General features: G+C 33.0%; 2 protein-coding genes across 3 annotated transcripts; both read right to left on the bottom strand.

The window, feature by feature from the left end:
- Positions 1-60: 60 nt before the first annotated feature.
- On the bottom strand, positions 61-1,247 carry LOC128043140 (uncharacterized protein At5g39865-like). The gene has a single exon (XM_052635392.1). The coding sequence runs from the start codon at positions 808-810 to the stop codon at positions 271-273; it is 540 nt and encodes a 179-aa protein (XP_052491352.1). The 5' UTR covers positions 811-1,247; the 3' UTR covers positions 61-270.
- Positions 1,248-3,072: 1,825 nt separating this feature from the next.
- Positions 3,073-10,488, bottom strand: LOC105792437 (ubiquitin-activating enzyme E1 1). 2 transcript variants are annotated; one of them, XM_012621016.2, is made up of 7 exons: positions 10,343-10,488; positions 9,740-10,113; positions 8,437-8,654; positions 5,830-6,624; positions 4,594-5,462; positions 4,085-4,517; positions 3,073-3,958 (listed from the first exon to the last, which is right to left on the bottom strand). In XM_012621016.2, the coding sequence occupies exons 2-7, from the start codon at positions 10,107-10,109 to the stop codon at positions 3,362-3,364; spliced, it is 3,282 nt and encodes a 1,093-aa protein (XP_012476470.1). In that variant the 5' UTR covers positions 10,110-10,113; positions 10,343-10,488; the 3' UTR covers positions 3,073-3,361. The 2 variants fall into 2 exon arrangements, with proteins under 2 accessions (XP_012476470.1, XP_012476469.1); XM_012621015.2 differs by lacking the exon at positions 10,343-10,488 and having other exon boundaries at positions 9,740-10,203.
- Positions 10,489-15,549: the final 5,061 nt, after the last annotated feature.

Consider the following 15,549-nt stretch of genomic DNA (forward strand, 5'->3'; position numbering starts at 1 on the left):
AGTTTTAAAGCAGATTGCAATTTTAGTCAACAAACTATATCCATCAATCACGACACCAAATTACCTCAACCATTTACATGTTCATCATCATAAGAAACTCTACTCATTAACTGTAAATACAATTACAATCCTACTATTCTTATGTTCCTTCCTTTTTAGAGGAAAAAAAGGTCAGCTCTCTGCTCTTACAATCTTAAGCAATGAATTCATTGTTTGGACTTTGGACAAATAATAATAATAACTACATTAACTAACCCAAAATTTTTGCTTTTATGTTAACAACAAAAAAAAAAAAAAATTACAAGAGCAAGAAGGGCACCTGATTAGGCCATTTTCATTACAGGCCGTACAAGTCTTGAACCCAGATTTTTGAGTGTACAATTTACGGCTACCGTTACATTCGTTGCACAAGAGGAATCTGTAACCGCCGCAGACGACACAAGTGCCAGGTTCAGCTGCGGGCAGTCTTTCGACGATCTTCTTGAGCTCGCCGATCTCGTGGAGCTGTTTGATCTCCTCTGCCCCTCCCATGTATCTGCCGCCAATGAAAACCCGCGGCAAAGTCAAGTTGCTTTGACCCAGGATCCCACGCAATTCGTTTAAGAACCTGGAGTCCATCGACAGGTCCCTCTCGTCGATCGAGACTCGGAATCCATGGAGGATCGACCGCACGGTCTTGCAATCCTCGAATGTCGACCGAACCACCTGAAGGCTTGTGAAATAGACCACAACCCGCTTCTCGGCGCCCGGATGGAAATGGAAGGATCCGAAACCGAATCCGTGATTTTCCCGGTGCGGGCGGGGCCCCATGAACGGAGGAGGGAGTTGGCGATTCGCACGCGGTAGAAGACATTGGCGTTTCTTTTGGAGGAGGCGGAAGAATCCTGTGTGCAAAGGTGTTGGATATCTTTGAAAGAAGAGCAGGAGAAAGGAGATGAAGTATCATGAATCCGCAATGGCATTTTCTTGTTGCCCCACGGTCGCCACATTTGAATAGAAGTTGAAAGATGAGATTTTCTTTTGTGCTCTTCAAAAGCTCAACGTAGAAAATAGCATGAGAGCAACAAACAATCAAACAAATGAAGTTGCTTTGTTTTGTTTTGCTTACGGAGGGTTTGGGAGAGTGGGTTTTTTTCACTTCTTCTGGTTTGGCTTTGCTTTGGTATTGGGGGAGGCAGACAAGAGAGATGGCCAGTTGGTTTATTAGTTATGGTAGTTGAGAGAGCATGGGCTTGGTTTATTAATGAAGCAGCTTTAGAAGGATGATACTTAAAATTTTTTTATATCCCATTTTAATATTTGATTTATTGTTTAACCCTTAAATTTAAAAAAAAAAATCAATACAAATACATTAAGTTAAGCCACCATGGGGTAGAAGACCACTAATTTTATCTGCCTAATCCTGTTTTCCATTGATTAGTTATATCTCCAAATACTTACACTTTAGAAGTTATCTTGATTATGCAGCCGGTTCATCTTTTTGGAACATGTCTAATACTCCATATTCCATAGTATTCGAATTATCTTTCTCAATAATCTTAAGAAAAAAATTGCCAAATGTCTATTTTGAAGGACATTAATCACCTCTAAATTGTCATCACCTTTAAAAGTGTTAAAAAAAACCATCAACCAATCAAAACATGTCGAGTGGCAAATGTTGACTCTAATGTAGTTGTTGATTGTGGGTGTATCTGTCAAATGTTAACTATAATGTGGTCGTTGATTGTGGGTGTATCTGTTGATAAGCATTTGACTATGTTGACTAATCAATACTGATGTTGATTGAATAAAAAATTGTTTAAAAATATTTAAAATGTGGTAAAAGAATATTTAAGAAATGTAAAAAATTATAAAATAAATATTATAAATTTATAAAAATAATTAAAAATAAAATTAAGTTGTCAAAACTATAGAAACTGTAAAAAAAAATATTTTAAAAATGTATAATTTCTTACATTTTGTCTCAAACCCTCAATCATTTCTCATTTGTTTCTCAACCTATACTCCCTCACTCAAGCATTTCTCTCGACCCGAGTGAAAGATTTTGTTTGAAGAAATAGAAGTATGTATCTGATTTCTACCTGTAATTGCCTACTGGGATTGGATGAAATCCATACAAGCTGGATTGTTCATAAAATAGATGAAATATTGATACAATCCAGTCCCACATCTAAAATCCATATTAAAACCCACAAAATGAAACAATAAAAAACCCACCGTTAGATCATCAAGCTAGATCTGACGAAGGGCTTGGAAGAGATGATTTTAACTATGAATAGGAGGTTGTTGATGTGGTCGAAGGTCATTGTAAGCTATCATCAATGGCGAAAAAATGGAATTTAGAATTAACTAATTATGTTGAAATTTTAGTTAAATAACTTTGTAGTTTTAACTTTGATTTAATTTTGTAATTCTTTGAAGAGTTTCTAATATATATTTATTCTTTTAAAATTTTTAAATAATTTTAATTCTTCTTTTACATTTTAAATATTTGTTTTATAGTTTTTTCAAATTTTTTGACAAGTCAACGGGGACATCAGTAGTCTAACATTTGCCATATGATGTGTTTTGATTGGTTGACAATGATTTTTAACATGTTAGTTTCAAGTATAATGGAGCAATAGTTTTAAGTATAATATGAGAAAATGGGTATAATTCAAAGGTCAAATCGACAATAAAGCCTAAAAATTGTTAGCCAAAAGCAGAAATGGAAGCAATTTTGAGCTTTTTTTCAGTATTCTTACCTCTCTTTCTTTTTGTACAGAAAGAAGGTGATTTTTCTGATGCCTTAAATTTCACTTCAGCAGCTTAACAGCTAAAGCTTGGTTTTTACTTACCAACTTGGTTCAGCCATTAAACTCATTAATGAAACATGGACATTTGTCCCTTCACCATCAAATGAAATGCTAGTAAAACTTGTATTAATAAGCCTAACATCTCTTTGCCATCGATTTTAATTAAGATATGAAAAGAGAAAGTAATAAATTAAAAGGAGATGGATCCCAACATGTGGAGATTGGGACCATAGATAAGGCAGCCAAGTGCCATAATTCCTGAACAGACAGACAAGCGTGTTCGGAAGGACAGAATGAATTGTTTCCAAAAGTTAAAAAGGTTAGAGATCAGAAAAGCAACATCCCAAAGTGGAGGACTCTGAAAAGTTTCACCATTTCACATGGTTTGGAGACAAAGTGAAAGAGTATGACAATACAACATTATCCACATGCACATGCTCATCAATGAAGTTAATATAGTTAATGTTCCATTTTTGTATGCTCATTGCTATAACACCAGAATAGAAGAATGCCAATGTCATCCTAAAATCACAGCCTCGTTTATCAGGTGGATTGAATAAAACACCTCAACGATAGTATACGGAGATCTGAGGAATGTTGATGTCATTGTCTTCATCATCCTCACATGCCACTACCACATCCAAGTGGGACCGGTAGGGAGGCAAGTCTTCCTTGGCTATTTCCCGAGCCACATCTACCACCTTCTTATCCAATCGCTCTTTATGTCTCGGAAACATGTTGTTGAAGAGCAGGCAACTTCCATAAGATATGCTGTAAGCATTCAAGCCCTTATCTTTGAGCCACTGGATGAGTTCCCTCACTGTGGGATTACCACTCAAGATCCATCTGTCCCACACAGTCCAGCTCATGTCACGGTGCTTCATGACCTTGGGCGGGACTGGCTCAGCCATAGAGAACAAAGGCAGTGCTAAGTTTGCAAATGTATTTCGATAGTCCTCCACTTTATGTGCTCCATCAAGAACCTTGTATAGTTCAAGGCAGACAAGGCCAGTAGCCATAGCTGTTGAAGTGGCAATTGCTGGAATGATTCTTCCAGCAATAAACTTTGCCTTTAGCTTATCCACCTCGGGAATACTATAGTTCCTTGCCCTCATGTTGGCAAGCCCAGCTATAAGATCCATGTGATAGTTTGTATCATCATCCTAGAATTCATGAGATTACATTAGCATTAACTTCCATCAAAAGTTGATTATAGGTTTCTAGAGATAAATAAGGATAGCACAAAAAGATATCGTTACAAGTTATCACCGGAGAAGATGTAATCAAACCTTTTCAAATTGAATTGGTTTCATCCTGAATCCTGAAGGCAAATTGTTCCTACAACGCTCTAATTTGAAGAGTAACTCATTAATAACGGCTGCATCATCCACAGAACCAGTGGAAAGACTAGTAGCCTTCTCATCTGTCTCAATTTTGACTCCTTCCTTCGGTTGGAAATCTGGGACTATTACCTTCTCAACTGCCTTGGCCAACATCTTAGTATTTTTGACCCAGTCAGGGACTGGGATCCCAAATGTTTCAGCTCTAAGTATAGATGCAGCCATAATAAATTGAAGATGGCTAGGATCAGTAGTTGAAAATTGAAGAGGACGTGGGAATCGCTTTGGAGCAGACCAGAAGGGAGCCCCAGTACTGGTTGTGGCATCTTCAGGAAATGTAAATGTTAACTGCTTCACCCGGTTAACAAAATAGTCTTCAAATCTAAGTTCAAAAGTAACATAATATCAATCAAAAGGTCCTACAAGAAAATGATGCAAACAAAGAATTCTAGTACTACCTTAGGCGAGCCCAAGTAACACAATCCTGGAATGTCTCACATTTTTCCTGCTCAAGGCACTGAAGGATGCGCTCTAAGTTATCCTTAGCTTGAGCATCAGCAGCATTTCTCATTGCGGTAGCATATTCAGATGGATTGGAAAGATAAGCATTCACTTCAGCAGGAGTTTTCTCAAGCAAGCCCTCAAACTCAGATCGAGCCCAAGTCAAACAATGGTCAATGTTGTGTGGAAATGAGTGCACCGTGCACATTGGAGCCTGTTTCTCAGTTGGGTCTCTTGAGGCTCCATAGTTCTCAGTTAGATGAGGAATCACCATCTGGGTGTTGCATTTAGCACCAAGAGTTCCTGACTCAAGAAGTGGTTTCTGGAAATACAAGCACCTCTGATCAACATACAACCTAGCATTGACATTATCCAATGCATTGATGACCACTGTTAGGTTCTCCCAGAAGTCGTCATTAAACACACACTCAGTTTCAGGACCCACACGATTTTGCAAAGCTTCAATTTTAAGCTGAGGATTTATAGATACAGCAGCAGAAGCAGCAACAGTAGATTTAGCTTGGCCGATGTTCCAATCCCGGAACAAAAACTGCCTGCTAAGGTTGCTCTTCTCAATTACATCATCATCAGTGATTGTTAGCTTGCCCTGACTACCACATGAAACACCCATCAATGCCACATTTTTCAGGAACTCACAGCCTAAGGCCCCAGATCCAACTATAAACACTTTTGCGTCCTCCAGATTCTTCTGAAGTTTGGAGCCAAAGACTGATATCTGTGCATCATAACGGCTATTCAATGGTTTAAAATCAATGGGGTCCAAAGGTTCAACAGGGAGAGACTCCACTGAGTCAAAATAGAAGAACTGTTGAAAACAAATGATTTATGGTTAAATTTCCACTAAAAATCAAGTTCAAAAGCAACTAGAATTATATATCAGTTGTCAAAGTATCACGAATTAAGTTGCACAAACTATCACCTATTTAACAAAGTCTCCTAATTCTTACAAAACAAATTTGCTTAGTTTGACAGATTAATTTAGTTAAGAAGTGCCTAAAAGTTCAAACGAGTTCATGCATTTGTTACTAATAGAAATGAAGTCCCAATAGCATAATTAGAAGGTGTTAACTATCTAAGCATTGGCATCCCTAAATGCATGTGTAGATAGATACCATCTAACATACTTGCGTAACTATGAGAAAAACATATGGAATAGAGTAGTTCCGGCCAACCTGAAAAAGTGGATGAAATTTTCCAGAACATGCTTTGACTACCTCTTGTCCCACAATTCCTCCAAACATGGCAGCCATGGGATTCAGTACTGCTCTGGCACCAAAGGCAAAATGCGTCAGAAGTTTTGGGTTGATATCTTCCACTCCACCCTCCCCAAGGCATTCATTGATGTTACCAGCAATAGATATAAACTTCTGTGCATCTTCTTCCGATCTAGCAACAGGAAAGCGGCCAAATTCACAAATAAACCTATTCAGTGCTTGAAACGCAATGTGCAGGAGAGGAGGGCGGTCAAACTTCGAGAAATCACTCAGAAGAAAATCACCAGGGTCTTTAAGAGCTGCTCTCAATGGCTTAAAATTCAACACCTTGGGTTGTTTCACCTGAGTGACAATGCCACCTTTAACATATGTACCAAAATTTGTGGTGTCCTCCTCAAGAGTAAACGAGTATGGCCTCACACTTTTAATCTTCCGTGGCTTTCCATCATTGAGTTCTTTCATACCCTGAATTTCAGAGAACACAACAAGATCCCCATCCTCAAACTCAAGCCTTTCATCATCGACACATGATACTAGGGCAGGGTTGTCATTGCTGATGGATGCAATTATACCCGTGTGTGGTTCCTCTCCATCAACATCAAAAACAGTAAACTTAGGACCAAAGTCGCAAAAGACAGTACCAAAAAGGCCTCTAACTTCAGTCTTGATAAAGGAAATTGGAGGCTGATGATTATGGCAATAGTCATTATACTCGAGGGATTTTTCAAGACTTATATCAGTGAATACAACAGCCTGCACCAGTTAGAAAAAAAAAACCAATAGAACACAAGATGACATATGTGCTGAAAAAATAAAGAAATTAAAAACATAAGACGAGAGAAAGTGGAGGAAGCCATGAATAATCAATCATAAATAGAGGTGAAATCGTAGGGTTTTTTTATTTATTTTACAAGCAATCAATCTCTACAACTTGAACCCACCGCATGGACGGTAAGACGAACATCCATGACCAATAAGTCAAACAAGGGTTAAATCTTATTCTTCCAAACAGGAGTTGTAAGCGAAACATTAATGTTTGTAAACTATTTAAGTTCAATTCGAAAAAAAGTTCAAATTTGATTCAATAATTCAATCGAGCTCAAGCTATTGAAAGACTTGAATTTAAGTATTTTAATTTTGATAGGAGCAACTTGTGAGCCTAATGGAGTTTTTCATTTATAACATATTTATAATATTAAATTACTACTTTACCCGCAAACTAAAATCCAGCCTATATAATTTTTTTCTTTTTACTCTTTCCTTTGCAATTATGCCGTTCACTTTCTCATTTTCGTTCGAGCAGGTAAATGCCAGGGTGAATTTATTTATTTATTTATTTTGGATATAGTAAATGTAACTGATTGAGTTTCTACAATTGAATCAAATTCTAGCAAGAGAAGTCAGTGTTGAACTCAAGAAAAACCATGAAAGTTGAAGACAAACAATAGTGTGAAGATGAAGCAGCATTTCGGACTACTTGCTAAGTTTCTGAAACTCGTTAGTTATAGTGGTTTCTGGAGGAACAAGATGTGCTTCAATGTTTCAAGACCCACGCACTAGTTCCTAGGAAGCAGCATTTCTGAAACTCGTTAGTTAGTAAACAACTTTCACAGGAATCTTAGCTAGTTTCTGAGTTTTCCTCTACTTGGTTCTATGCTAACCAATAATCAACAAGAATATTTGACTATGCTCCACCTAAGAAACGAAAAATAGTTTTTACCATCACTATTGTTGAAAGTAGCATCACCACAGATGATATTGAAGTTTCAAATAAGGTGCTACAAGTTCCTAAGGCTAAAACCCAGGGGTTATTGGAGATTAGTTGGATGTTAAATAAGTTTAGGCTTAGAAGGGTAATCAAGATACGAGATTTTTGGTGAAACTACCTGGATTGCAGAAGAAGAGCCGCAAATAATTGATCACAAAATTTATGCCCAGTGAAAGTTTCCTTGTTTTCAAAGCCAAGGAGAATGACGCAAGACCTTTCCTACTTTACTATTACATTATTTTATTTTTATTTATTAATAAGGGTAAACTGTCAAAGTAATCACTTTTGTTTACCTCATGTTACGTTTTAGTCGTTTATATTTAAAATGTTATGTTTTAATCACTTATATTATTGATTTGTAACATTTTAATCACTGAGTCATTAATTGTTGTTAACAATATAAGGGTAAGCTAGCATGACATGTTAAATCATCATTTCAGCTTACCGTTACACCGTTAATGACAATTGATGTCTCAGTAACTAAAATGTTAGAACACGATAACGTAAGTGATTAAAACGTAACATTTCAAACATAAATGACTAAAATGTAATATGAGGCAAACAAAAGTAACTATTTTAATATGGTACATTATTAATTATTAGACATGGATAGAATTAGGTTAAAGGGTATTAAAGCTCCCAGAAGTTTCAAAAAAGAAAAACCAACTAAAACTTTGATTTTTTTTTTCTTTTTTTTTGGTACTCAAATGAGTCCTTCAACGTTAGAAATACAATTTAAACAAAAAACCCTAAACATGGGCAAAGAATTAGATAAATGAGTGAATAAATTGAAGTACCTGGAAATCAGAAAGTTTTTGCTTGGTCAAAGTGGTCGTTAAGGTGGAAATGACGACAGCATTGTTTAGCTCCTGCAACTTTTGAAGCGAAGCAAGTGCTCTATTCTTACCAACATCATTCTCAGAGAAAACAAAACTACTGGACAAATCCCACATCTCCACCACTCCTTCATCATGCAAGGTCACGGACTTAACACCAGCAAGTATTAGATTCTTTGCTACAGAAAGCCAAAATGAAATTGGAAATCATTAGCTTCACATGACATTCAAATCAAATTATGTACAGTCCTGCACTGAAGATTATAAACTCCTCACACATTGTCTCGTTAACCACCGTTAAAATATTACGGAACGCATAAATTTTGCCTTTATGTGATATATATTTTAATTTTAACGCTTTTAAAATTTTCTTTTACTTTTTTTCTTTTTATTCTTTTTTTATTCTTCCTTCCTTTTTCACGTTTCTTATTCTTTCCTTTCTTTTTTCTTTATCTGTTCCTTCATCACCATCTTCATCTCACCCATGAACTTTCACCATTATCATCTTCAACTCACGAACCAAAAACCCCAAACCACTGAAAACAAAAACCAGACGTAAACAGCAACAAACGCCCAAACCCATGAATTTGGATTGTGGAGAGGAAAAGCCTGATGAGGCTTTGGTGCTCCATTCGCAGATCCCAACAGTGAAATTGAAGCTTAAGAGTAGATAAACAACATATAGAAAACGGAAGCTGATCCGATGATCGGGAAGGGGGATCGGAAAAACCTAGGCCGCAACTTTGGTTTTAGATCTACGAAAATCGATGATAATTTTGAAGAAACGGAAAATAGATTCGGAAAGAGCATGAGAAAACGAATTTGAAAGTGAAGTTTGGGCTCCGCCGGCCACCGGCGATGACAACCAGCGCGGTGACCCGACACCAGAGTTGGCCGGATTTTGGATCTGGCTTTTAGTCTCGGAGAGTTGATGCAACATTTGAATTGGAGAGGGAAGAAAAGAAACCGAAAAAGAAAGGAAGAAAAAAAAAATAATATATATTTTTAAGTATTAGCGAGCCTCACAAAAATATTACTATTTTAATATTAAATTAAAAATGACATGGTGATTAAAAAATATATGGTTGATTTTAACATTGGATGATGGCGCAGTGATCAAAATATCATAAACTGATAATATTAATGATTAATGATTATTTCAAAATAAATTAAAATTTAGTGATTAAAATTCATACCTAAATGATTCTTTTATAATTTACCCTAATAATAATTATTATAATAAATAACGTAGAAAAATGGATACCAATTTCAGCACCGAGGCCTTGCATCCCCGAGATGAGGATATTGGAGGCAAAAAGGCGTCGCATTGTCTCGCGGCCATACACAGCAAGTTGTCGGCTGTGCAGATCCTCATCTATATCATTGTGATTGGCATCTCTGGGAGCCATGACCGATGGCTCAATCACGCAAGTGTTACTGTAGTTACTGCTATTGTCCCCTGTGGTTACGCTTTTGTTATCAGCAGTCAAATCGGCGGCAGCAGTGGTGGAAATGCGATGCTTCTTGGTTGGCGGTGAGACAGTGACGTCGTTTATGTTGTTATTATCATTTTCAGACTCTCCTTCTACAACCTCTCCTTCACCTGCTCTCTTTCTAGGAAGCATATAGTGCATTAAACTGCCGAAAATGCCATAAAACCCAAGAAAAACGATCGTCAATGCCGCTAATGTAGACAATTTCATGTTATCATCCATCCCACACATCTCACTTTTATTAAAAAAAAAAAAAAAACAACAACAAAGATGGGTAAATCGAACCTTAGTCTTATCATGATTGTTATTAAATATTCTTTTATTCTTATTTAAGCATTTAAAAGAGAAAAAAAAAATAAAAAGGAAAAACGTACCGGTTAGGACTCTGATCAAGAGGAGAAAAGAATCCGAGGAAGGAAAATTGGTTTCCTTTAGAGTATATTTTAATTTTGCTGGTGAGTTTGTTTATGCTTCAAGTTCAGTGAGGAAATGAGAATGAAAAAGAAGCTTTCCTTTTTCTGATTTAGGGTTTTAACAGTTTTAATTTGGTTGTTAATTTTTTATATTAATTTTGGGTTCGAGTTTTTACATTTGTTTTAATAAAAATAAATTTTATTTATGGCTTTGGGTAATATATGATTAAGTTTTAAATTTTTCTATAAATATTTTTTAAAAATACTGATTTTTAAATAAATAAAAATAATTTATAATATTATTATTTTAAATATATAATATTTATTTTACAATATAAAATTTTAAATGAGAGAAAAATGAAATCAACTGGGTTAGATTACTCACAATTTTTAAGATGACTATGTAAGTTTATTTACAATATTTGTTAATTGGTGCCTTTTATATATATATATATATATATATATATATATATGCTTTAAGACTAATGTTCTATTTATTCTAAAGAAAAAAAATATTAATGTTATATTTATAATAATATGGTTTAATATTAATGTTCTATTTGATAGTATGCTTTTATGTTAGGTTGAATATTTATTTGTTTTAAAATACAGATAAAAATTTTTAAAATTAAAATATACTCTAAGTAAGATTTTCAGAATTGAATCGGTGGCCGAACTGGTTAGGCCACGGTTCATATAGTTTTATTAAAAAAATCATAAAAAAATTTGTCCCATTGGTTTTTTTAGCTTAGTTTAATCGGTTCATATCGATTCACAAGTCAACTAGTCTAATGCCTTTCTTGAGCAGAATCATGGATCGGTTCGATCCAATTCAAACAACCATGACTCTAAATCTCTACATTTCGTACATTTGAGATTTAGTCCTATTTTACTTTCGTGAATTTAATCCTCTACTTTTTAGATTTAAAAGTCCACTTTTAAATTATATATTATCAAAATCATTTTTAATTAACAATTAATTTGACAAAAATAAATAAATTTTAATTTTGCAACACTATTTTTATTAAGCAAATTGGAGTTGCCACTTATCTTCGTCTAGGTATGATTGAACACTTATTAAATATTTAACTATGTTATATAAATTACATAAACAAAACAAAACAAAAACATTACATTATATTACAAAAATACAAAATGAGTCGATTCACCTAAAGTCGAGCCTTAAATGTTGAGCTAAAGCTCATATTTTTAATGGGCCTAAAACTTTTCACGATAATTTAGTTTCAAATTTCGCTTTTTCATATTAATTTTGGTTTAAGATTTTCACTTACCTTTTATCAAATAAATTTTTTTATAGTTTTTTAATTTTATTTAGTAAATTTTAATGAATTCTTTTATAAATATTTCTAAAATCAACTTTTCAAGTAAAAGTTAATAAAAAATCATATAAAAATTTAAATTATTTTTACTATTATATATATAAAGCATTTAAATTTATATTGTAAAGATTTTATAATAATTATAAATTAAATAAAAATTCTATTCTATTCTATTCGAAGAATCATAATTTTAAATTTTGATTTCATAAAGAATCCACGCACTTCTATTCGAATTGAGTTCTTCTCAATTTGGTTGCTCGAACCCTAATCAAGTTCGATTTATTCTTTTCCTTTACTTTTGAATTAGTACTAATGTTGGTATCTTAATTACCATTATGCTACCTCACATCATTTATGCCTCCAACATTTCATTCTCATTTCATTCATAAAACAAATACCATTCTCATTTCTCAGGCAATTTATTTTGTTTTTCTTCAAAAAAAAAAATTTACTTGTCTCAATATTTTTCATCTTGAGTTAAGTCGAGTTTAAATAACAATAAATTCGAATTTGATGAACATTTATTTTAAAATTTAGGTTTGTTTTGAGATAAAATTGAGCTACTTAAATTTGCGCTCAAGCTTGAACTCGATCTCGATCAAGGTCGTATGTGTTTAAGTTTGAGATCAAGCTTGACTTGATAATTAAGCTTAAGTTAATAATATATATTATGAGTTAGTATTTGGTACACTAGAAGTACTCTTCTTCTTTTTTTCTCACAAACAACCTTAAAAATTTTTCACTATAAGACACTTGTCAACCCCTAACTTTGTTTGTAGAGTGTACCATATATTTTCCCATATATTAAAGAAAAACAATATAATTTAATAATATAAAATATTTAAAATATATATTAAAATAAAAAAATGATAAGGCTCGTGAGCCATTCGAGGCGAATATTACTAAGCTTAAATTCAGCTAGACTGGCCGCTTAAACTACTTGAGCTTGAAATTAAATCAATAATTATTGAATTAACTTAAACTCGAATTTGAGTTGATGTCTTATTTACACATTTAAGTGTATGAAACAATGACAAAAGCCCATAACCAACAAGGCTCCAATTTGCTGTTGGGCTACAGCTCACATTTTCAACGAAGCCAGGCCCAGAAAAGAGATGTTTTGCTTTCTTCTAACCAACATTTCTGACGCTCAAAATTGTGTTTCCAATCAACCATATCATGCATATGTCACCATCTTTAACCACATAGGAGAAGTTTTAGTATGGATTAAAATTGAATTATAAAATTTTAAAGGAGTGAAAGTGCAATTTTGTTATTTTATTAATTTAAGATTACATAATTTCTTCAAAAGGTACCTTAGTTCCACCTATAGATAAAAAATCCACATGCTTTTCAATGAGAATAGTGGATAAATTGTTTGGCAGTGATTACGTAAAATAGTGGTTTTCATCGTAATAAACTGATTTTGAGTTGACTGATTTAGGGTTTAGATCCTATTTTCTCTACCTTATTATTAATGGCGTTAGGGGTTAAGGTTATATTTTTCAACAATATTATTTTTAAAGGTTAAAATTGGGTCCTCTCTTAAGAAGTGTAATGTACTTTTTTTGTACTAGTAATTATAAACCAACTAAATTCCTAAGTAGTAGTAAAGAATAATGCATCTAGATCTCTATGTAGCAGCGCTAGAGCTGAGTTTGGGAGTTGTTCAAATCTCTGTAAATTATTAAGATTACAACTTGTTAATTTAATCATGTAGTCAAAATTTTATTACGTCAATTTAAATACTCCACTTGTTAATTTTATATTAATGTTTTGGTTTTATAATAATATTTTAAAAATTACAATAATCATATAAATTTATCATATTCAAGCATTCATGTAATATTTATATCAATCTTACGTTATTATTTACAATATTTATATGATATAATAGTAGTTAATTGTAATGAGGATATCCATCATTCACAAAAAGGTTTAATTCTATTGCTATAAATGTTGTTCGAAGAAATAAATGAGACATCGAATCGTTATTTTTTGTTCTTTTAAAGATCAAACTTATAGATTTTCACATTTTTGAGTCAACATCAAGACCCCACAGTAGAATAGGAACAGAGGATGGTGGGTGGGTATAATAAATAAAACAAAACAAAGGCCACTGTCCCACACTTTAAATACCATCAATGCTATCATGAACCACTCATGTCATGCTACGGGCACCATTATTTATAATCTATTTCTCCCCATAAGTTTAGATAGATTGTGCGCATTTACATGTGGTTAGTGTATAAGTAATGGTAACAATAAGATTAAATGCTGTAATAATAAAAATAAGTAAATGCTCTAAACCCACCTTTAATATTTTTAACTTCAAACTAAATACAATTTTATCAATTTCAATGCATATAATGGAGTTCCTAATAATAAAAGGATGAAATTGCCTAAGTCCCTGTACTTTTTTACGATTTTGGAATTTAATCTTTATGCTTTTATTTATAAAATTTAATCCTTTATTTTTAGATTTCAAAATTTAGGTCCACATGTTAATATTGTTGATATTATTTTGTTAAATTGATTCATTACAACATCATTTTTAATTATATTACTATTAAGTGAGTAGTTTTTTATTGTAAAATGTCACACCAATAAATTTAATAAAAAATAAAATTTGTGAAGTAAGGGACTAAATTCTTGAAAATAAAAATACAAAATCAAATTTCAAATTTATAAAAAGTAGAAGGACTTATAACATATTTTAACTTAATAAAATAAAAATTCAGCTAAAATAGATAGTACTAACATGCTAGCTATATTAGTTAGTGGTGTTATCTTCTATTTGATTTTCTTTTGTGAGAAAAAAAGCATTGGATGCTTTTTCATTGTTGCATAATAAAGAGTTGAATTTTAAAATTATATTTTCAAAAGGTTTTAGTCATTATATTCCTTTACGCTACTTTTAAAATATAAAAAAATATACACAAAAAAAACCCTTTTGTCATGTTCATGAATTGTGAGTCGAGTTGAATTCAAGGAGAATAAAGTTCACATTGATTGTAGTTTTAACACGTCAGTATATGTCTATTTACTTATTTATTGTTTTATGTACAAAAGATTGAAAGCACTTATCTTATTCTTTGTGAGAAACTTATTTTAGTGCATAATTATTGTAACCAAATTGTTATATTGTTCAGTTTGTAGTTAAGTTTTCAAGGAAAAATATTTAGTGTGTACTACATATTGATAGTAGATTGCTCTTTGGATAATATCATGTAGATGTAAAAGTTTCTAAACTATGTAATCAATTTCTATGCCCATTTTAAAATCAACAAACTCTTAGAAAGAATTTAACTTTATTATATATATAACAATGAAAAGTGTTGAGGTTGAAGTCCCAACATGTTAGATATGGTTTCAAATAGGGGTTTTCTCTCCCGACTTTATCGAGAGTTCGAGTTTTGTTGAGGATTAGATTCTTGACATGTCGGGTATTATCTTACGTAGGGGATTTTGTCTCCCAACAACGTCGAGGGCCCGAGCAAGTTCACAAAGTAACTATGTCGAGAGCTTGAGTGCCTAAAAAGGCGGTTTGAAGAGACAATGTTTCGAGTTAGATCATACAAAATACATATACAGTTTACTTTTTCAAGCACTTGACGAACACTCGAGTTATATAAAAAATTGAAAGGCAAAACCCCTATTGAAAACAATATTGTTGTAAACAAAAGGATATTTTAAAAGAAAAACCTATCCCATATCACTTAAATGAACTTTAGCTTTTTGTTTATAAACTATAATGCTGTATAAATCTTGTAAGAGTCAAATGAGAGGATGGACTCATGTACACAAGAATTTGACTCAAATGTTTAG

The sequence above is a fragment of the Gossypium raimondii genome, chromosome 8 (genome assembly GCF_025698545.1).
Source record: "Gossypium raimondii isolate GPD5lz chromosome 8, ASM2569854v1, whole genome shotgun sequence".
Classification (NCBI taxonomy): Eukaryota; Viridiplantae; Streptophyta; class Magnoliopsida; order Malvales; family Malvaceae; genus Gossypium; species Gossypium raimondii.

Coding starts and splice junctions, on each gene's coding strand:
- LOC128043140 (XM_052635392.1), bottom strand. CDS start 810: ATGGGGCCCCGCCCGCACCGGGAAAATCACGGATTCGGTTTCGGATCC.
- LOC105792437 (XM_012621015.2), bottom strand. CDS start 10,199: ATGTGTGGGATGGATGATAACATGAAATTGTCTACATTAGCGGCATTG. Junction 8,655..9,739: donor AGGCCTCGGTGCTGAAATTG/GTATCCATTTTT, acceptor GGCTTTCTGTAG/CAAAGAATCTAATACTTGCT. Junction 6,625..8,436: donor AAAAACTTTCTGATTTCCAG/GTACTTCAATTT, acceptor TAACTGGTGCAG/GCTGTTGTATTCACTGATAT.